Source organism: Schistocerca serialis, chromosome 4, assembly GCF_023864345.2.
Source record: "Schistocerca serialis cubense isolate TAMUIC-IGC-003099 chromosome 4, iqSchSeri2.2, whole genome shotgun sequence".
Lineage (NCBI taxonomy): Eukaryota > Metazoa > Arthropoda > Insecta > Orthoptera > Acrididae > Schistocerca > Schistocerca serialis.
In genome coordinates this window covers 558,131,938-558,154,149 of record NC_064641.1, presented here as the reverse complement: position 1 = coordinate 558,154,149, position 22,212 = coordinate 558,131,938, and the positions used below count along the sequence as shown (strand labels likewise).

The following is a 22,212-nucleotide window of genomic DNA, read 5'->3' as shown; positions in this document are numbered from 1 at the left end:
CCGCTACACTCCGAGGCAGCAGCCTGAAGACGGCTGACCGCGGCCATCAACATGCTCAGCTGTTCGCGAACAGTGGCCAGCTCCTCCTGCGTCCGTACACAGCAGTCACACATCCTATCCATCCTAAGGAATCAATTTACTGAAGAGAGTTAATCAACCTTTAACTAGACTGCTAATTCACTAAAGGCGGCTGTTTATTAACTAAACTGTGGTTGCTAGGCACTTCTTGTGGAAAACAATGAAAATAGCACTACCTTTCTATGGACTGTATTGAAAACAAACACTAGCACTACTGGCACTATGGTTGACTAAAGGGACTCTCTGACTGTATTCAAAACAAACACGAAATCTATGAACTATTAATAGCACTCGGCAATTAAAGCTTCCTAAAAGCAAATACACACGGAAGAAGAAGTGACAAGTAAGAAAAATACTGTTAATACTTAAATTAAGGTAGCTCGCTGCACAGCAGACGTGAAGCAGACAGATAGACAACACTGGGCAATGGTGTGTTTTTCTACTTGAGTAAATCAAAGTGTTCATTCCTTCCAGATGCTAAGTCTGAGTTTAAGCTCCGCACAGCCATCTAGTTATTTTTGAGTGCACCATCAATGAAGTTGTGTTTTAGTTATGTGGAACAGTAGACTTTAGAGCAGTGCTATGCCATCAAGTTTTGTCATAACTTGGGGAACCCACAAGTGTGACCTTCAAAAGTTGAAACAGGTCAATGGGGAACACTTCTTATCAAGAGCACTAGTTTTTTGGCAGCACAAATCATTTTTGGAAGGCTGAGAATGCATTTAAGATGAACCTCACTCTGGGAGGCCTTCATCTTCAAAAAAAAGACAAAAATGTCAACAAATGTGTCCATGTTTTTGTGAGAGCAAACTGATATTAAAAACCTCACACCTGAGCACAAGAAAAATTGAAGAAACGTGTTGATCTGCTTAAGAGGAATGTCAGTGACCATGAATGGTTCAGTCGTGTGATCACAGGTGATGAATTCTGGATTTTGGAGTACAGTCTTGAGAGAAAGTGGCTAAGTGAGGAGTGGCCCACTGAGACATCTCCTTGACTGACACAAGCTTGAAAGAACAAATCAAAGATAAAACATTGCTGATTTGGTTTTGTATCAGTAGGGGTACTGTACATAGAGAATTTGGTCCTCCAGGACAAATTGTCAATCAAATGTTTTACAAAGATGTCCTTGAAAGACTCTGGAAGACGGTGAATCAAGTGAGACTGGACACTGGAGGCAGGTGGATGCTGCATCAGGACAATGCCTTATGTCACATAGCCACTTCCATCACAGAATTTTTGGACCTCAAAAGGCATTCCTGTTCTGTTATTCCACAGCCTTCCGCACACCCCCCACCCCCCCTCCCCCCTCCCGCGTCTCCCTCTATTAACATAGTATGAGGCCTTGTGACTTTTTTCTTACCCCAAAATTGAAAAATGTCTTAAAAGGACATCATTTTCAGGCTCTGGAGGTCATTCAGAAGAACATGACTGACTTGTTAAAGACCCTACCAATTGAAGCTTTCCAGCATTGTTACCAAGACTGGAACAATGACTCTGCTGGTGTATAGCAACTGATGTGAACCACTTTCAAGGTGACATCATCATCGTTTGAAAAAAATTAAAAAACTTGAGGAGATTAAAAAATCAGTCTCATTACTTTTTTCACGCACCTCATATATTTATCATTTGTGTATGCAAATTTGTTTACTTGTTATGTGTATATACTTGATGAAACCCATATCATGTACATGATCAATGGTTTATTTGTAAATGCTAATAATACATCTGTAATCTGTGACAAAAAAGACATGGAGCTTCACTGGAACAGGTACTAAGTAGACAACGGAAATAATCAAACTATTCAAAAGAAGTAATCCTGGTGGCTACAAATGTTTCTACCACCTTATTTAAACCTTCCTTTATATTTACAACCAGTCTATAACTCAAAGATATAAGCGCATATCAAATAAGAATCGAAATTAAATCTGATGGCTGTGGTAGTGGATGAAAACGTATAGTGATGGGGACGTCTGGAATAGCATTGTGATGCCACAATTAGTGTGACATTAACGCTCAAGTCAGACCACCATGTGTGAGTAAGAGGTACAAGTCTGTTGGACAGTGCATAGTCATCAAATTTCCCATTAAAGAAAGCACCAAATCAGTGGAAATTTTTAGGAGACCCCATGCACACTTTGGGAAAGAAGCACTTTCAAAGACACCCAAGTGTATGAATGGCATGAAACTTATGTGGCAGGGAGGGTAACTGTGGAAAATGTACCCTACCAAAGAAGACCACGGACAAGCATCATGTCAGACATCATCATGATGCATAGGGTCTTACTGCAGATCAGCCCATAAATTATTCCAAAATAATTTCAGTGAAAGGAATAAGCTATGGAAATCCTAAAGCCATATTCACTAAAGAACTCAACTACTACTGTGATTCTTTTGTGTGACAATTCACAGTCACACTTTGCTGCTTTAACAAGGGAAAAATGTGAGGAAATACAGTGAGCAATTCTGGAACACCCTCCTTGCTGCACTGACTATGAAACTTCCAATTTTAATCTATTCTAAGTTACTGAGTAAATGCCATTTCCTCTGAGATACTCTCTCAGATGTTTCACTAGACAATTTGCATTAAAATTTTGTGCTGGTATTGTTTCATTAAAATTTCTGAAAAACCAGACCTTACAGTCTCAAATTCTAATCTGTGCACAGTGCTTTTCTTAGTTCTCCTATATATCTCCAAAGTAAAATACATTCTCATCATTTCATGCCACAACTTAATAATAAATATTACTGAGACTTCCTCAGTTAGTCTTTCATAGACAACTAATACATTGGGATCTTTTATTTTTTTGCCCTCATCCACATGCAAAGACTTTTCATTTGAAATAATAAGTAACTTACCCAAAGTTGTCAGAAGGGATACAGCAAAAAGCAGGCAACCAGCATAGCTCCAAATCCTGCCACCACCACCTCCTTCTCCATAGCCCTCTTTCACTGCTGCTAGCATACGATTTTCATACGATTTGAAGGAAGCACTAATAGTTTCCTGCCAAGCAGGATCCAATGGCTGGTCAGTGCCAGCCATTGCTTTGACTGTATGTTTTGCTCCCACCAAGTGCTGTAGCTCTGTAGATAGCTGTCTTTCATAGCAACTACGTGCTGCAATCAGGTCCAGTGCCTGTTGCTCTTCATGCGGACCTTCAGTACTGTGGAATGCAGCTGCCCCTAACAATGCCCATATCACTAATAATATTCCCAAACCACACTGGGAGAATGCCCACCGACCCACCAGTCTAATGATGAAACAACACTGGCAAAACTCCCATTCACTCTCATCAGCAGTACAACCACAGATTGGTAGAAACCTTAAGCGGTACTGTGGTGAAGGGGATACCTGGACTTCAACAGAACGAGTACTTGTGTAGTGTCCACTTTTCAAACTTGCATTGTCAGTGCTGTATGCCTCTACTTCAAGCTGTGCGTCACCCTCTTCATCTTTTGCCAAGTCTTCTACTGAACTTCTGACCATGATATGTTTTTCTGTTTTTGTGTGATGTGTTATCTGTGGCTTGTCTCCATATTCAGTCATTGTGCTACCAGGTTCAGTTACCATTTCATCATGCAGATCTGCTCTCATGTGTTGTTCTTTTACGAATGGTGGTTCTGCTTCTTCTCTTTCACATTTTTGAGGTACCACAGTTTCTTTTTGAAAAATGTGGCATTTAGAAGGTCTTTCTTCTTGTAGGGTGTAGTCATCATCTTTAGGATATATCTGCCGATGTCTCTTATCACTTGTACTCCTGGTGTTGCATTTTGCAAACCTACTGGCATTCACCTAAAAGTGATAAAAACAAAAACATGTTTGTCAGTGAGAATGGTGATTATTGGTAAAGATACAAAATATGTAATATATATTGAGTCTTAATTGCCAATAAAACAGGTAGTATAAAGAGTCACAATTTAATGCTAAAAATATTCTAAGGACATGTGAATATACAGGGCATAGATGATAACTGCTTACAATGTATCATGTAGGTGTAAGTCAAGATAAGAGGGACAATTTGATACAATACCACTTGTCCATCAAGCCAGCAAACAACTTCAAGAGTCACCTAAGTTACAGCACAAGTGCAGAGTGCAAAATTTTTAATATCCTCCTGCTATCTTATGCCACCGATTTTCATTAACATAAACCTTTCTTGTAATGGTAACAAAAGGAAAGGCTTTTGAACATGCTAATTACTTAAACTCAGAGGAGAAACTGCAATAAGCCAAGATCACCAATTAAGCATTTATTATAACAACTGGTTTTGCTAAAAGTACATTGTCATCTTTGGATCTGCAATGGATAGAACCAAGATGACAGGGTTATAGGTTTACAAGTCAAGTATAACAATGTACAAAATTAATTTTCCACACACTTTGAAAAGTAACACACTTTATGCTCTACAAATTTACATAATCTCCTCTATCTATGCTGCATATTGTATCACATCACAGATACACACGTGAACATCATGAAAATAACTGGATACTGGCATGCAAATTTAAAATGAACAGTACGTACAAACAAAAGAATAATGTCCTGAACACAAGTGCTCATGCTCACACAACATCTGGCTACAGTCTGAGATGCAGGGTAATACAGCTATTCCATAAGCCCACCAGGTAGCACTGTGGTAGTACAATTTGGAAGCATTGTGTGTAAAGCTCAGGCATGAATATCTAATACCAAGTAACTGTTAACATGCTAACTGCAAAAAAGAGCTTTCAAAAAACCATATTTATGTACAAAGCATATTCTGAATCAGAAACCGTAGTAATCATGCAACAAACAAATTTTTATAAAAAGTTTTAGGGAAATCTTAAGAGACTTCATTATATAACAAGTAAAACTGGTTTATATAATAAGTTTATGACATATACAGTAAGTAATCAACCCAAACATTTTTCAAATTCTTCAACATACATTTATAAGCACACACTAAATTGTCAAATTTGTGTTTAGAATGACAGTCTCAGAAACTAAATCTACTAACTATTCAGATTCCATGTGAAGAAATGACAGTATATACTCTTATTATATCTTATATAGTACACGACTATCAGTAGAGTATAATGCCTAGATACATGACAGTGTGTCGCCCAATGTCTAGGTGAATCTATATTAATAAATTGGAGTCTTAAGATCCTCCTAAAGCTTTTTATAAAATTTTGTTATTTTAAGACCACTATTGTTTCTGATTTGGATTATGCTTTGTATATAAAATAATTGTTTTTTGAAAGCTTTTTTTTCCAATTAGTATATTAACAATTACTTGGTATTGTATATTCATGCCTGGGCTTTACACACAATGATTCCAAACTGTACTACCACAGTGCCACCTGTGGGCTTATGTAATAGTTGCTGGTTTTGTTCTGCATCTGAGGCTGTAGTCAGCTGTTGTGTGAGCACGGGCACTCTTTATTCAGTGCAGTATCCTTATGTTTGTACATATTGTTTATTTTAAATATGATATGCTGATATTCAATAGTTTTCATTTGTTGACATGCGTATTAATGATGTGGCATGATACATAGCACAGACAGAGGAGACTATGTGAATATGTAGAGCATAAGATATGTTATTGGTCCAAGTGTATAGACAATTAATTTTGTACATTGCTATACTTGATTTGTAGACCTATTTCACTGTCAGCTTGGTTACGTCCATTGCAGATCCAAAGATGGTAACATAGTCTTACTGAAACCGGTTATAAAAATAAATGTTTTCTCGAGATCTTGGCTTTTGAAGTTTTTCTTGTGAGTTTATTTCACTGCAGATGGCCCAAATTCTGGCACAATGTCAGGAATATATAACTAATTACTTTCCAAATTCTATCTAAACTCAACTGTTACAAGCACAGTAGCTTTATAACAAGAGGGCCAGAGAAACAAGATGATTTAATTGTTAATTTTACTGTTAAAATTCACAAAACTGCAAGGTAAAATTTATACAAATGTTAATTTTACAGTTTGAAAATGCATTATTAACCCGGTGGCATAAGAAAGTGAGAGGATAGTACAGTATCTCGCAAAGTGTGCTTGTTCTGTAGCACAAGAGGCTTTTGTAAGTCAATTTGACCTGGTTTCATGGCTTGAAAGATCACAATTGTCCTATATCAAATTGTTTGTCTCGACGTCCCCTACAATACTATGGTATGTTGAAAACAGTTATTATTTGCACTCTGTACATTACACATGCTTTTAGAAGGGGGACAGCAAAATCACTGAATACAGACCGGAAAATGCACACAGTCCAAAATATTTTGTGCTGTGCAAGCAAATTGGGTTGTGAATAAGAGCTGTTTCTCCTGTGTACAGATTTAATTCCTATTCCTTTCCAGAAGTGTGATTTTATATATAAAAAAGTATTTTCTAATCATCATGTGGACTCTACAGAAAAAAGTTATATGAGGACCATGTAGATCTCAGAAATTTAGGAAACTTCCAACTCTGATTAGCTCTAAAAATAACTGTTGAGATATCTGTATTACATCTTCTGCTCTGACATTACAGGGAAAAACTCTTGCAAAATGTGTGGTCATAACTTCAAAAGCATAGGTGATACTGAGTGATACAGAGACTGGTACTCAGTGGCTAAATAGCAATGGCATTATGGCAATGAATGGCATTATAGATCTGTATATGGACTAGTAGGATGGAACATTGTTTGCTGTTCAGGCCATGGCAAGCTTGTCAGCATATCTCAATACCTACTACCCTACATTGCAGACACACCATTCTCTGGTCTCCTGATACTGAATAATTGGCTACTCTCAGATTGGCAGTACTGTTACAGATTAATGGGTTTCATACGGTCATGAGTTTTACGGAGTCAACAGAGATAGGAATAAAGTGCAACAAGGTAGCATCCTGGCCTGAGAAGCCCCAGGTTAATCAGGTTTGAGAGTATGTACTGAAGTGCCTTTGGAAAGAGCAGAGATTATCAGAGATGTATGTCCAGGTCACAAAGAGGTCATCAATGAATCTGAACAAGACAAGGGACAGTAAGTACAAAAGAGCATATGGTGCCTTTTGTAAACATGTTTCCATGGGTCACTATGTCTCCTCATCTGCCATTAATTGGTTACAAGGTCTTTGAAACATTGCACTCCCACACTATCACTATAATCTGGCCATCTCTGCATTGCAGTGTTGCCAACCACTGCCAGAGAATTGCAATTAGGTCTCAGAAGGGCCACAATATTTGATTATACTATAACGAACAGGTTACAAGAAAAATAGACTCCCTGTTAGTCTATTGCCAAATCAACATGCACCTCCATTGCTTCAGTGTTCTTCAATGATGGGTCAAAATTTCCTATGATGTGAAACAGTGGATGAGTAGTTTTCATAGACGATGGGTGAGTGGTACACATCAAATATTCTCCACCAAGTCAACAGATGCAGGCAAAGTTCTATGATGCCAACTGCATAAATTCACTGAAATCCATTGACATAAAATGATATCAGGAAAATCTGCTTAGTAATAAACATACTGAGAGAGAGAGAGAGAGAGAGAGAGAGAGAGAGAGAGAGAAAAGGAAAAAGAATGCACCACTATCACTGACCTTTCTTGTCAGTGACACTTAAAATTTTAGTCAGGCTTGCAGGTGTGCATGGAAAGCCTGATGATTAAAGCAACTGTGCATGATAAACAAGATATGTGGGTTTCAATCTCACTCTGATACAAATTTTAATTTCTCATCACATTAAATTAGTCACATTTCATGCAGTCCATAGAGATGGATACCTAGGATGTGGAAAGAAGACAATAATATACACTTTATGTAAGTGGAATTTAATGACATAACATTGTGAAACATGATTGTATTTCATGTTATTATTAATTATACTACAACCCAAATATATATAAATATTTATATATATATATATAATTTTTTTTTTAAGATTTTCTGCAAAGATCTCTTCAAGGGAGTTGCCCATTAGAAAGTTCTTTGAGCCTTAAGGTCCCACACATGGCCCGCACTTTATAGCTCTTCAGTAGGTTCATGAAGGACCAGTATCTGACTCCTTTCCATATTGATATTAAGCCCTTGAAGCCTTTGTATGGGTTGTTTTTCATTCTAGTATTATATTCATGCTTTGGATGATCTTTAACGGATACTTTCAAGTATTTCAGGAGTGAACTGTCAGCGTACCAAGTTCTTCAAAGAGATATCGGCAGGATTCTTTTAGCACATACTGAATTCTGAAAATATTACGGCTGTAATACAAGTAACTTCCAACCCCCCCGCCCCCCCCCCCCCCCCCACACACCCTTTCCACACACAGGCAGCACCTGTACTGGCTGAGTTATACAGGTACAACTCAAGGCTTGGGGTTTCTAAACAGAGCATACTTAGCTGTAGAGAGAAAAATTCATTCTATAAACTAGCTATTTCTCTACACTACTGTTTCTTCCATGCACGTCAGTCTCACAAAGTATGTAGGAAGTTCATAAAGTAGGAAAGAGCCACGGACATCATTAACGGTGTGAGGGGTATCATGAATCATGCCTTGAGGGTTCCTTCAGTAAAAGTGTTGCCCTTATAAGGCAAGACTCCGGGTTTAGTTTCTGGTCCAGCACACAATCTTAATCTAGCAGGAACTTGCACCCACTTATGTTTCATTGTTTAGGTTGACTATTTTTAGAGTTTTAAAGTTTAATGAGTAGTTCTGTATTTTATGCTATGTTCTGAATCTTATCAACATTTAATGATGATCCATTTTCCTTGAACTTGCTATTGATTTCTTCAAATATTTCATTAGCTGTCATTTTATCGAGAGAACTGGTATTTTTTTTATGCCTTTACTAGTCTGCAAAAAATTACAAAATTTTTACATTCTCTGACAGTTAAATTGAAAGGTCATTTATATATATCAGAACATGTATCAGCCCAAAATAAAATCCTGCAGTACAACATGTTTTGCTATTCCAAGTGCCTACTGCTATGTGATCCAATCTGGAACTGATACACGTTGCTTTCAGTCATGCATATAAGATAAAAACCACGAACCTGTATCTACTATTCCATAATGTTTAAACTTTTGCACGAGGATATCCAAGTTCATGTAATCGAAAGCCTTAGTGAAGTCATAACAATTTCCAATGGTAATAATTTCTGGGTTATTGATTCTAGTATACCATCTGTCAAAATAAATACAGCCTGTTTAGTGGTGAATAAAGATTCTTCATTCAGTCTCAGGAACAATCTTTGCTTATGTGAAAGCTATAGTGTTCTGCTCACCAGTGACAAAATCTAATTTAACAAAAAGCAAAATTTAAGCCTTTAAAAAAGTGTAAACAATAAAAAAAAACATACAACACAAAAAAGAATAATTCTACAAAAGGAAAGTATATATGGCACAGAATACACACAGAAAACAGTAAGGAACAACATTAATTTAGATAAATAATGACACGACTATGATTTTTTATATATCAGTTGTCACTTTTTTTACATTAAAGCAGCTGATAGCGATATGGTCCATACATGATACTGAGGCATAAAAGATGGATGACAGACATTTCTCTGAAGACCAAAGTCAGAGACTTGAAGAAGACAGCGCTTATTCAAACTATCAAATAATGAAGGGTGGTAAGGAAGAGCAAACACAAGTGGAATGACAAGGTTTTGTATTCAGTATACGATGTAGAAAGCAAACATGAAGCTAAATGGTGCCAGCAGGACAAAAATAATTTAAGGAAGGGTGTTCAGGTCTATGTAGTTGTGCTGCATGTTGAAAATGATGATAATATGTGTGATGTTTGATAGCGTGTGTTTGAGGATGGAGGTAGAGAGAAAATGCGAGAAAGTAGTGGGGGAGAGGAGAGGGGGGGGGGGGTGGAAAGTTTCACTTATCATGTCAATGAAATTCAAGTTCACTCAAAGGTTTCTTTGCAAGCAGTAAATTTTCCAGGTGAGAAGACGTCAAGGAATAGGAGAAAGTATCAGAAGTAGAAGGAAAATAATTATGTTAATGTGGAAAGTGCCTTAAACAAATGATACTACAGCCTTAGAAAAGAAAAAAGGTCGCAAAATAGCATCACTTACATATTAGCTAAATAAATCAGCAAAGCTGCTCATCAGACGACGGACAAAATATTTTGACACTGTTGGCAATACACATTTTTTGAAAAGCATATAAACTTCATATGACACACGAAATAGAAGAGAAATGCGCAAAACGCACAACAAATACCTTGACGAAGAACTGGTCATCATTGTGAGTAGTGTCAACTGTAATTATATTCCGATCTTCGACATGTATGACGTTTCCGCTAGAGGGCGCACTGTAGTAGTTATCTTTAACTGCGACGATCCTAGAATTGGCGCTGTTTCTCGCTCGGATGGCCCAGTGGTCTGACTGCTTTCCGTACGGGTAGAAGTCGCAATCGTTGAGCAGCGGCAACTTTGCCCTGTTGATAGGAGGACTCGACTTGTGCCTGATGTGTCGCCTGAAGGCGGACTGTTTGGTCCTGGGCGCGTGAGGACTAGTTGGGGCGGAAGAACAACTGAGGTCCGACCTGTCTGCCGCCCCGTGCAACGGGGGCATAAGGGGTTGCGGCACGACCGAATACGCGTGATTCATGTCGGCCGCGCTTATTTTTAACTCGCACTTTGCATGTGATCGATATGAAACCGTACGCTTTTGCGGGGCGGAACGGCGTTCCGCGCGCTATGTCGCGGCGCGCCGCCGGCAGTCAGCTGTTCGACACATTTTACCGTCGACTGCAGTAGCGTAATTATTCGCGTTCAGCTGGCCGCGGTTGGTCCTGTCAGACAGCGACGGTGCGAAGCCATAATGAAGCAGGATGCGCCCCGACCCCCTCCGACGCCTTCCCTAAGCTGTCAGCACATTTCGCGTGCCGCTCGCGACGCTTCGTTCCCCCATTTCGCGCCCTCGCGCCGCCGTATTAATAAATCGATAGGGCGGTAAGCGGCCCCAGGGCGCAGCTACTCCGTGCGCAGGGGAACACTGATTCGTCCGTCAGGTCCAAGGTCACGCAATTCGAGGTCCGAGGCGGGACACTTCGCACGTGTGGCGCATTGTGCTCGGTAGAGATGTCGGCAACACGGAATTTAACACTGAGAATTGACTTCGTACACATGTAAATAATAGCTGTCGTTATGTTCCAAGGTAAACTTGTACGAGCAAAATCACAGTTTAATCTTAGTTTAACTGAACAACCACAAAATAATCTTATACGTGTAAAGAATAGTTGTCTTTAAGTTAGCAAGGTAAACTTGTATCAGCAAAATCAGTTTAGTCTTAGTGTAACTGAGCATTGAACAACGATAAAATAAACTCATATTATATGAGCTAAATCACGGTTTAATTAAACAATAATAAAACAAAGTTTCATTGTATTACCATGTTGCCACGTACAAGCGTTACCCCACAGTAATGAGCTGCTCGGAGCATTAAACAGCATAGTTGCATCAGATCCCGGCCAAACATTTATCAGACTGATAATTATCTCGTAGAAAACGTCTCATTGAGGGATTGTGCTGCCAGCTCGGAATCTGGGATATTTTCTTCCACGGATCGTAAATTTTTTCTCACTTCGCCGGGTATTTACTTTATATTACTGTTGCTCACGTGGACGTATGACAACACAATTATTGCTATGTTAACTGAAGCAATAATGAACAGCTATGGGCTCCCAGTTGTAAAACAACAATGGATCGGTATAAGGTAATGTTATTTGCGATTGGCGCACATTATACATGGGCGCCCGCTCGAGCAAAAAGAGATGGCGACAGGAATTCAGAATAGCTCAGGTAATGGAAAGCACTAAATTTTATTGGAGGCATACGTAATTTATTACATCCCTGATATTCGATGGCTACCCACGTAGCAGGACTGCTCAGAGAGGCCCATGTATCACGAATTTATTGGATTTTTTAAGGGTGAATGTAAGAAGGGCGAGTTTAATTAACAGAAGTTTCAATTTATGGTGCAAAGTATATACTTTCTGTCAAAAAATAATGAGAAAGGGTAAACATGGTCACTCGATTGCGGAGCTCATTTCAGTCCTTTTGAATCAGTCCCCTTTGAATGATTTTGTGCTCGCTGAAGTACCGGGCCGCCGTTCTGTGCAACAAAGGCAGGCCGAGAGAAGAGCAGCACTTTCTGTGAAGCCGACTTCCGTTATTGCTTTCTTCGACATTCTGTCGTTAAGTGGCACTGGATCTATAACAAGTGACGGACAAGAGGGGGCACTTGCCCACGTTCCTGTAATCTAGAGTGCATCAATTCTTTGGGATATAGCAAGTTTTTGTGTCACCTGTAAAATTTAGTTCCTATGGCATGTCATGTTTTGAAACTGACCTACTTATTTACATCAGATACAGCAATTATAGAACTTTGCTCCCCCCCCCCCCCCCTCCTCAAAAATTTGTACAGACGCCCATGGATACACTGCCTTAGCGATCACTGAAATTTCTGTGTAATCAAGGGCGTAACGCTATAGCCAGCTATGCGGGCAAGCCTGGTACTTTTGGGAGCCCACAGAAAGGCAAATAAAATGCCATTATTATTAGGATTAAAATTGAATATAAAACATTAAAATATATACACGTATAAATAAAGAAATACGTATAATATAAACGGTCAAGTCAAATACAAGTATGCACGGAAATACATCAAAACGATTTCGAAGAAGCAGTTAACGCTGAGCTGAGTTTTGCACAGCTGTGTGTAAACAATGCTTATACTTGTCTCTCGTAACATAGGTCTACAGCATGATCTTCGGTCTACACAAGAGTGGGGCATATTAATTATTACAAGACACTGACAACAATGAAAATTTGTGCCAAAATATCAAGTTTAGGTAGAAAATAATTCTTCCTTGTTACTTGACATGATATTATGCAGAGTTTTGCTAAACATTTCACTTTTGTCACACCTTTATTAGACAACAGTGTCAATTATCTGGTAAGATGTGGTGTAGTGACTACCAGTCAACGGCCAACTCAGGTTCAGACGAGCTATTAGCGGGAAGTTAGCGGTAGGTGCATCGCTAAGTTGTGTGAAGTCTTTCAAACTTGACTTGAACCGTTTAAACTTCAACATTTTTTTCCTTTTTATCTAGGTACTTTTACAGAAAAATGAAACCTTTGAAAGTTAAGTACGAACATCTAAGCGGTGCACAAAAAAGAAAGAAAATGCGAGTGTTAGTAAAAGAAACATACATATTAGTGAAAATAAGTAATTTTTTCTCTTCCAAGTGGTAGTACTAGCTCAATGGTTACAGAAATTTGCAGTATCGCAAATGAGCGCGCTTCTGAAGCGAAGTGATAACAGTAATAGTGAAAGCGAAAAATATGAGTGTAATAAAATCGCCATAAATATAATGAGGCCAATTAATGTCACAGACTATTCAAATGATCTTGCAGATTATCAGTTAGATGTAAACGATGAAATTAAAAAGTTATTTGTGAGGCAAATCCTTATAAGCTAGCAGGTCCATTTTTCAAAGATTCTAAGCAGGGAAACAGGTCTTTGTCCACTAAATATTACGAAAAGTTCACGTTGAGAAGACAGAGAATAGTTAGGTTATTCACCAAAAAATGACTACTTATTGTAAACCGTGATGGCTCTTCGGAGAACAGAGGTCGTAGTCGCTTGGAGAAAGGAGGTTCGAGACTGGAGTTGGCTAATCAGAAGTGTAGTGTGGCACGAAACTAACCATGCACATTTGAATGCATGCGTTATTTTCAATTCGTGGCGTAAGAAAAAAAACGATAGACGCGGGTATAGATTCAGTCCAGTAATGTGGCTTTTCGGGATATATCGACGAAATATGAAAATCAAGCAGTGGAAACCTTTTAGCAAGTGTCGAACTTCTCACAAAGTACGATCCGATATTACGGATCTAATAAATAAACCAAAGTACATGCAGAATAACCCCACCCTCCAATTCAAACGTTAAAGCTACCCAGTCATTTCTATTATTACAAATGCAACACAGGACATTACAAAAAGAAATCAGTTAACAAAGATAGTTTGATATGTTACAGTTTGAATGGTGTCGCTAGAATGCCTTGTGACGTAAGGATAAATGAAAGCTTTTGAGGTTAACGTCAAATAAAATATGAAAGTGCATTAGGAATAGAAAAGTAAATTCTAAGTGCAATAGACGAAAAGGGAGTCTTGTTAACTAAATGCCGTGGTCAGGGTTTTGACGGTTGTGCCAATATGTCAGGCATATACAAAGTTCTTAGAACAAGAATTCAACAATGACAAAGAACTGAAAAATGTGTGCTCTGTGCAGCTTTTAATTTAAATCTAGTACTTAACGATGTTGCTTGTGGAATTCAAGAAGTCAGGTGCTTTTATGACACAATAGAAACGTTGTCTCTTTTCTTCAGTCACAGTAAAAGACTGGAACTTCTAGTGTCTTCTTGTACTTAAAAAAAAAAAAAAAAAGCTTTGCCCAACACGTTGGTCTCCGAGATACCAGTCTTTTAAAGCACTTCGTTATGCTTATGCGATGTACTTGGTCTCTGTCAAAAATAATACTGATATCTAAGAAAAGGGAAGAAAGAGGACACGCTGTTGTTTCTAAAATCCAATAACAGAAATTTGAATTCATTTTTCAGATAGTGCTGCAATCAAAGATTCTAGAATATACTAATTTAGCAACTCAGATTACGCAGTGGGGAAATGTAGAACTCGATAAACCATGTTCTTTTGTTCAGAATGTATTTGATAATTTACGTCGCTATCGAAAGAAGAAGCGATGTCATCAGCTACGTCTTTGACAAAGAAATGGGACGCTTCATCACAAATTGAAACTAAAAGAATTCGAAAACTGAAACAAAGTTTTGTTGAATTGTGTGAAGATGAGCGGCTAATGTATCAAAACATACCTTTCACAACCATTGTTTTAATGGCTGTTTGGACATTTTGTAGCCCAGTTAAAGAGCAGATTTGGGGATATGTACAATGTTAACCATTTCTTCAAATTTGTTTCCCAGAATTTCTATATTCTGCTTCTGATGAAGAGATTGACAGTGGACCAGTAATTCTTCTAAAAGAATATAAGGACGGTTTATCCAGGGAATTCGCAGACAAGATAATAGGATTGGAAAACGCTCTGAGAAGAGAAATAGTTTTATTAAACTCTGTAATTGACTTAACAAAACTGTCATCAATAGAGAATTCGATCATAGCTGCTAGTGTTCCAGACTTAAGCACAGAATTTGGCCTGTTTTTAACTATTCCTGTTACTGTTTTTTCGGATGAACTCTCATTTTCGTAGCTCAAGCTATCTGCGGAGTTCTGTGACCAAGACAAGTTTAGTACACTCAGCCTCCTCAGTATTGAAAGTGAAAGAGCTAGAACCACTGTTGTCAGGAAATTGTCAAGTACCTTCGCATCTGAGAAAGCATGTTCCCTTTTCAATAGAGATCAGTTTGAGTACTGTGAGGTTTAATAAGTACAAGTACATCAAACAACAGCTATAAGTACAGGCCTATGCTTATTGCTACTGAGTGTCAGTCACTATAATGTATTTAATTTTAGTAATATTTACCAGTATTAATAATTTTGTGATTCTTCAATTTCTCCAGGCGTATTTCATGACGAAATAAATCTCGGGTGAACATCGTGGTATGAGTGTGCATAGGACACAGTATTTCGGCAATCGACCACGTTGCCATCATCAAGTGCACTGATGCAGTACATCAGCGCACCTGGTGATGGCAACGTGGTCGATTGCCGAAATATTGTGTCCTATGCACACTCATACCAGACTGTTCACCCGAGATGTATTTCGTCATTAATAATTTTATTTCATACTTTGAAAACTGTGAACAAATACGCCTAATCCCTTTGTTTATAGCACACGGGATTGTACAATACAATGCATTAAATTTCTACTTTCACCTGGTGTTATTAAAGTTACGTAAGTAACTGATAGGTTATACACTTTATTTTAGGGGAGTCGGATTTTTATTTTCGCGGGTGGGCTCCTATCGCATACGTTACATCTCTGTGTGTAATAATTGATTTTGGAATCATTTGTTGACATGTTAGACTCATTGAACACAGTGCTGTCTAAAGCTGGTAGCGATCGGAACGGAGTCGACACCGGTTACGGTGTTCAATATTCCCATTAGTCATCTCGCACAAGAGTCTTCTTAAGAGAGTACAAATACATTTGTTTTACTCGAACGTAATAAACAGAGCTTCTTTTGTTTAAATTGTTTCTCAAACCTACTTGCAGACTTCCAAAAAATATTAATTAAAATTTGGAGTACTTTTTGTAGTCTAGCCAGAGGGCACGATAAGACCTATTCCACAATCCGTTGGCCCCCGCCTGTCTAATTGAAAACACAAAACATTTTAAATTTTAAAAATCTAGAAAATTGTAATAATTTGCGTTGTTTCGAAATAAGGATTTTTCTGAAAATGTAGACAAACCACAGCATTAGTACAAGTTCGCAAATGTCGGGCATGCTATGGTCTGTGAACTAGATGAAAACGGTTATATTAGTGTTTCAGGAAACGTCATACCTTTCAGGAAGCTGGCAGCTTTGCATAGTGGCTCTGCTGCGATTGAAACAAGCACGCCTACTGTACAACACGACCGCGTTCCTCAGGTGCCAGTCCAGCGATGCCCATGTAAAAGTAGTTTCCACACGCCGTCTCTGTGACCAGCAATTGCGAATGCGGGGAACTGACAGAAAAGACATCGTAGGATAGTGAGCTCCATTCTGCCTTGAGTTCAGGTCAGCGCAAAAACGCAGCTGCGTCAAAGAAAACGGCGTAATTTTCCATGAACAGCGTGACAACGAAAAAAAAAAAAAAAAACCATTGGTAGTGTAGTGATTGCTAATACTTCACAAAATGAGGGAAGCACCAATAACGGGAAGAGGAAACGAAATGAAACTTTGCAGGTTGAGAGGTTATGTGATGTTGTTTCAGTTCTTAGAACATCGAGTCAACTTTACAAACAACTTGGCAGTATGAGCCCACTTGTGAGTATGATGATGTATCTTATCTGGCATAGATGCATGCACTGATTCTGTTGGAATGTATGTCATAAGATCATTGTGTCCTCCTCTGAGACAAGCTGGCCTGCAACTGTTTTAACTGCTCCTAGACATCCTGATACGGAGTTGATGTCCAAGCTGGTCCCATATATGTTCTATTGCAGACAGAATTGGCGCCTTGCTGGTCACAGTTATACGTCAACATCACATAGCCAGTCTATAGCGACGCTGCCATTTGTGGACAGATGTTGTCCTGTTGAAAAATGGCACCACGATATATGGCATCAGAGGTAACACATGAAAATGTAGGATGTCTGTGATGTACTGTTCTGGCATCAGAGTCCTCTCAGTCATTACCAGCCATGACCTGCAGTCATACTCAAAGCTTCCCAAAGGATGCTGTCATGAGTAATGCTTGTCTCCAAAATATTGGAAGAATGAGACCTATCCCCCGACCATCCCCATACTCGCTGCGATGGTCATACAGGTTATTGCAGAACCGCTATTCATCGCTGGACACAATGTGATGCCATTCATTGGCACGTTCCCCAGTCAGAGCATCACTCCAACCGTTCGTGTCGTGGTGTTAAAGGTGGATTACACATGCGACAATCCAGTTGCTGCTAATCAGATCAATGATGTGGAATGGCAAAGAATGTTGCAGGGAACCCATTACTTGATGGCAGCTGCAGATGTCAAGGGGTTACAATGTGCTTGATGCACAATATGGTGACCCTCCCCTGTGGTGGTTAGATGTGGTCACCAAGAACCTTGATGATACTCATGCTCCCAAGCAGTCCAACAGTTGGCCATTGTCACATCCAAATTCCCCACAAATATGGATGCTGCATGTTTCAGCCAAATGGACACTCAGAATGAGGCCGCTTTCAAACTCTGTCAGGTGCTGATAACGCTGTCTCACACAGGTATGCAACGTCACCATGTCCTTCACTGTGATCTGACCAGCACCTGACCTCGGGTGATCACTGTCTCGTGTGTTTGTAGTACTGGTACATTTAATGCTAATTTGTTCTTTTGTTTATTTGCCTGCTCGTTTTTGTTTGTCAGCTCTAGTTGTCATCATTTTTTATTTTATCTTCAATTGGTAAATGCTTTTACACATGTAGGTCCATCCACTGCGTGGTCGGACGTCAGTGTTGCTGGTTGCCCAGATTGGCAATAATTGGATTATCTGACCACTGCATCAGTTCATAGAATTGACGAGTGGTCTGCTTGATGTGGTCCTTCAACATGGGGACGCCAGTCTGTTCCCCTAGGGGGGAAGCATCTAGGCAAGTTCAGAGCCAGTCGTAGTGCTTTATTCTGCAGTTATTTTAAGTTAACTTGGGCATCATTTCCCCAGGCCACAGACACATACTAGTCTCATGAGTTCCAGGTGTGGTGTAATTCCACACTGTGTGAATAGCGTTGAGTTTGGGTTTAAAAGCGGGTAAAGATTGAGTAGATGACCCAATACTTCACCTACCACTTCATGGATGTGCAGACCCCAGGCCAATGTCTGTCTAGGGTTACACTGAGGTATTTCCCAATATGTGAGAATAGAATGGTGCCTCCTGTGATACGAAATTGCATTAGATCTGCTGGAAATCTTCTCCTGGTAGTAATCAGGAGCTGGCTTACTGCAGCATTCATCTTGAGCCTCCACTTGGTGGCCTAAGATCCTAGGTTATCACAAGATTCTTGCAAACAGTGTCTCATTATATGCACACTTATGCTGCATGTTAAGAGCACAGTGTTGTCTGCATAAAGCGCTAGCTCCACGCTTGGGGTTTTTTGTATATCAGACATATATAATATGTACAGCAAGGGCCTTAGTACAGACTCCTGTGACACACACACCCTGATTTGCCTCACTGTGGACTGTCCTCCATCTGTTCGTGCATGAAACATACACTATGTGATCAAAAGTATCCGAACACCCCCAAAAACATACGTTTTTCATATTAGGTGCATTGTGCTGTCACCTACTGCCAGGTACTCCATACCAGCGACCTGTGTAGTCATTAGACATTGTGAGAGAGCAGAATGGGGCGCTACATGGGTCTCACGGACTTTGAACGTGGTCAGGTGATTGGGTGTCACTTGTGTCATACATCTGTACGCGAGATTTCCAGACTTCTAAACATCCCGGGGTCCACTGTTTCCGATGTGAGAGTGAAGTGGAAACATGAAGGAACATATACAGAACAAAAGTGTACAAGCCAACCTCGTCTGTTGACTGACGGAGACCGGGGGAAGTTGAAGAGTTTCGGAATGTGTAATAGGCAGACATCTGTCCCGACCATCACACAGGAATTCCAAACTGCATCAGGATCCACTGCAAGTATTATGGCAGGTGGGAGGTGAGGTCGTCATAAACCACACATCACGCCGGTAAATGCCAAGCGACGCCTCGCTTGGTGTAAGGAGCGTAAACATTGGACGATTGGACAATGGAAAAACGTTGTGTGAGGTACGCAATGTGGCGATCCGATGGCAGGGCGTGGGTATGGTGAATGCCCAGTGAATGTCATCTACCAACGTGTGTAGCGACAACAGTAAAATTAGGAGACGGTGGTGTTATGGTGAGGTCGTGTTTTTCATGGAGGGGGCTTGCACCCTTTGTTTTGCGTGGCACTATGACAGCACAGGTCTACATTGATGTTTTAAGCACCATCTTGCTTCCCACTGTTGAAGAGCAATTCGGGGATGGTGATTGCATCGTTCAACACGATCGAGCACGTGTTCATAAGGCACGGCCTGTGGCGGAGTGGTTACACAATAACACCCCTGTAATGGATTGGACTGCACAGAGTTCTGACGTGAATCCTGTAGAATACCTTTGGGATGTTTTGGAACGCCGACTTCGTGCCAGGCCTCACCGACCGTCATCGATACCTCTCCTCAGTGCAGCACTCCGTGAAGAATGGGCTGCCATTCCCCAAGAATCCTTCCAGCACCTGATTGAACATCTGCTTACCGATGCAGGGCGCCACGAACTTGTAAGTTATTTTCAGCCAGGTGTCCAGGTACGTTTGATCACATAGTTTATGTCCCTTAGGTAGGATAGAAGCAACTTGACGTGTAATGCCGGCACCCCTAGTACAAATAGCTTGTATAGGAGTCCGTCATGCTACACATTGTCGAATGGCATTGACACATCCAGGAGTACTGTCCCAAGGTATTCCCGACTGTCCAGCGTTCCCATTACGTGCTCCACTAGACTCAGGAATTGCTGTTAGGTTGAGTGCTCTTTTTTGGAATCCAAACTGCTCATCCAGTAGGAGACGTTCATCCCTAACATGTCTGGTCAGTCGTTTACCACACAACCTTTTAAATTCTTTCGGAAGGGCCAGCAGATGGCTTATTGGCCTATAGTTATGAACAAGCCTTGGATCCTCTCTTAGTTTAGGAATGGCGATCAGTTCCATATGCTTCCACGTGGAGGGAAATTTGCCAGTACATTAAACTTGTTAAATAACTGCTTCTGGTGGCATTTGTTTAATGATGGTGTTCTGCCAACAGCACCTGGCTTATGGGGATTGAGGTAGGAGAGGTATGTCTCTACTTATTCTTCTAACATTTCATTTATAAAACCAATTTCATCCTAGTACCCCGCAAAAACAGGTAATCACTCGTCCACTAACCTAAATTCGTTCTCATCAAACACGTCGTCTATACATGTGAAGTTCTTCATGAACGCATCCATCAAGGCATTTACCTTCGTCTCTGGCTCGCAGAATGTTGCACACCTAACTTGCAGTGGTGGAATACGATGTTTCTTCTGCATAAATTGTTTCGTCATGCGCTACGCACTGTTATCGTCCAGTGGCGATTTTACACTTCCAGTCACGATTCCTATGCCGATCGACAACGATCTTTATTTTGCAGCAAAGGCTATTTAGTCGCCGGTTCATCGAAGGTTGACGTGTCAGTTATCATTAATAGTAAGGTACTGGGGCTCCTGGTGTAATTTTGATAACATATTGATATGCAAATTAATTAAATTGATCAGTTAATTACCCTCCACTCCTGGATGACTTGATGTGGCTTCCTCAGCCTGCACGTGGGCCCCTCCCCATCCCTCCCCCTCCCCATCCCTCCTCTTTTGGTGGGAATCTCGAATTTTGGCGGAAAATTCGAATTTTGGCTGGAATTTCTTTGTCCCAGGGCTGTGCTGACGTCCCACCCCACCCCCTACCCGAGAATTAGCGGTAAATTAATAATGACAGTGCTCTTTCCAGGACCTGAGCTCCGGTCCTTCTGGAAGGAAAGCCCAAGTGCACCCTCCATCACTGTCCAGATGCAGGAGAGGAAGATTGGCTTAGTGTGCTTTATTTATTTTGGTTGGGAAATTGAAGATCGGTCCTAATTACACAACTAATCATGATCAGGGCTAATTACACAACTATGTGCTTAGGGCTGCACAAGGAGTGTCTAAAATCGCAATACAGATCAAAAATTGATGATGCCGTACAACTGATGTTATCCTGCTGGTAAAAATGTTTACAATGCCACTCGAAACTAACGGCAGACGTATTCAAACTCTACATAGGATGATCCCTTCATCTACACACTAGCGGGAAAAAGGTTGGAATGTAAATTACTATCTTTATTTTTGGCGATAACTGAGTTCAACTGACGAGATGCTGGTATTGGACAGAGAGGAATTTAATAAGTGTATTACCTTCAACCATACATCCGAGGACTGTATCTATCCCTGTTTGACGTCAGAGTTCGCTACAGACGCCTCCCCCTGCATTGCTCGACAATCACCTTCCAGCAGTCCGCCCCCGGTAGCTGAGTGGTCAGCGAGACAGGATGTCAATCCTAAGGGCCCGGGTTGGTTTCCCGGCTGGGTTGGAGATTTTCTCCCCTCAGGGGCTGGGTGTTGTGTTGTCCTAGTCATCATCATTTCATTCCCCATCGACGCGCAAGTCGCCGAAGTGGCGTCAAATCGAAAGACTTGCACCCGGCGAATGGTCTACATGATGGGAGGCCCTAGTCACATGACATTTGTTTATTTACCCTGCAACCCAGTGATCTAACCCAATACACACTACTACAGCTGATGGAAAATGCTTCTCTTTTCTAATTACACATCGTAATCAAAGAGTCATAATGC

The 22,212-nt window shown here is 40.3% G+C and overlaps 1 protein-coding gene across 4 annotated transcripts in view; it reads right to left on the bottom strand.

The window, feature by feature from the left end:
• Nucleotides 1-22,212, bottom strand: part of LOC126474008 (uncharacterized) — a 260,529-nt gene that overhangs the window by 87,552 nt on the left and 150,765 nt on the right. For 3 of the 4 annotated variants that reach the window (XM_050101397.1, XM_050101400.1, XM_050101399.1), the window contains exons 1-2: nucleotides 10,285-10,982; nucleotides 2,938-3,871 (exon numbers count right to left, since the gene is read on the bottom strand). In XM_050101397.1, coding sequence (XP_049957354.1) covers nucleotides 2,938-3,871; nucleotides 10,285-10,674 — 1,324 coding nt within the window. In that variant the 5' untranslated portion in view covers nucleotides 10,675-10,982. Of the gene's footprint in view, nucleotides 1-2,937; nucleotides 3,872-10,284; nucleotides 10,983-22,212 lie in introns of those variants that run through there. The other variant, XM_050101398.1, reaches the window with a different exon arrangement.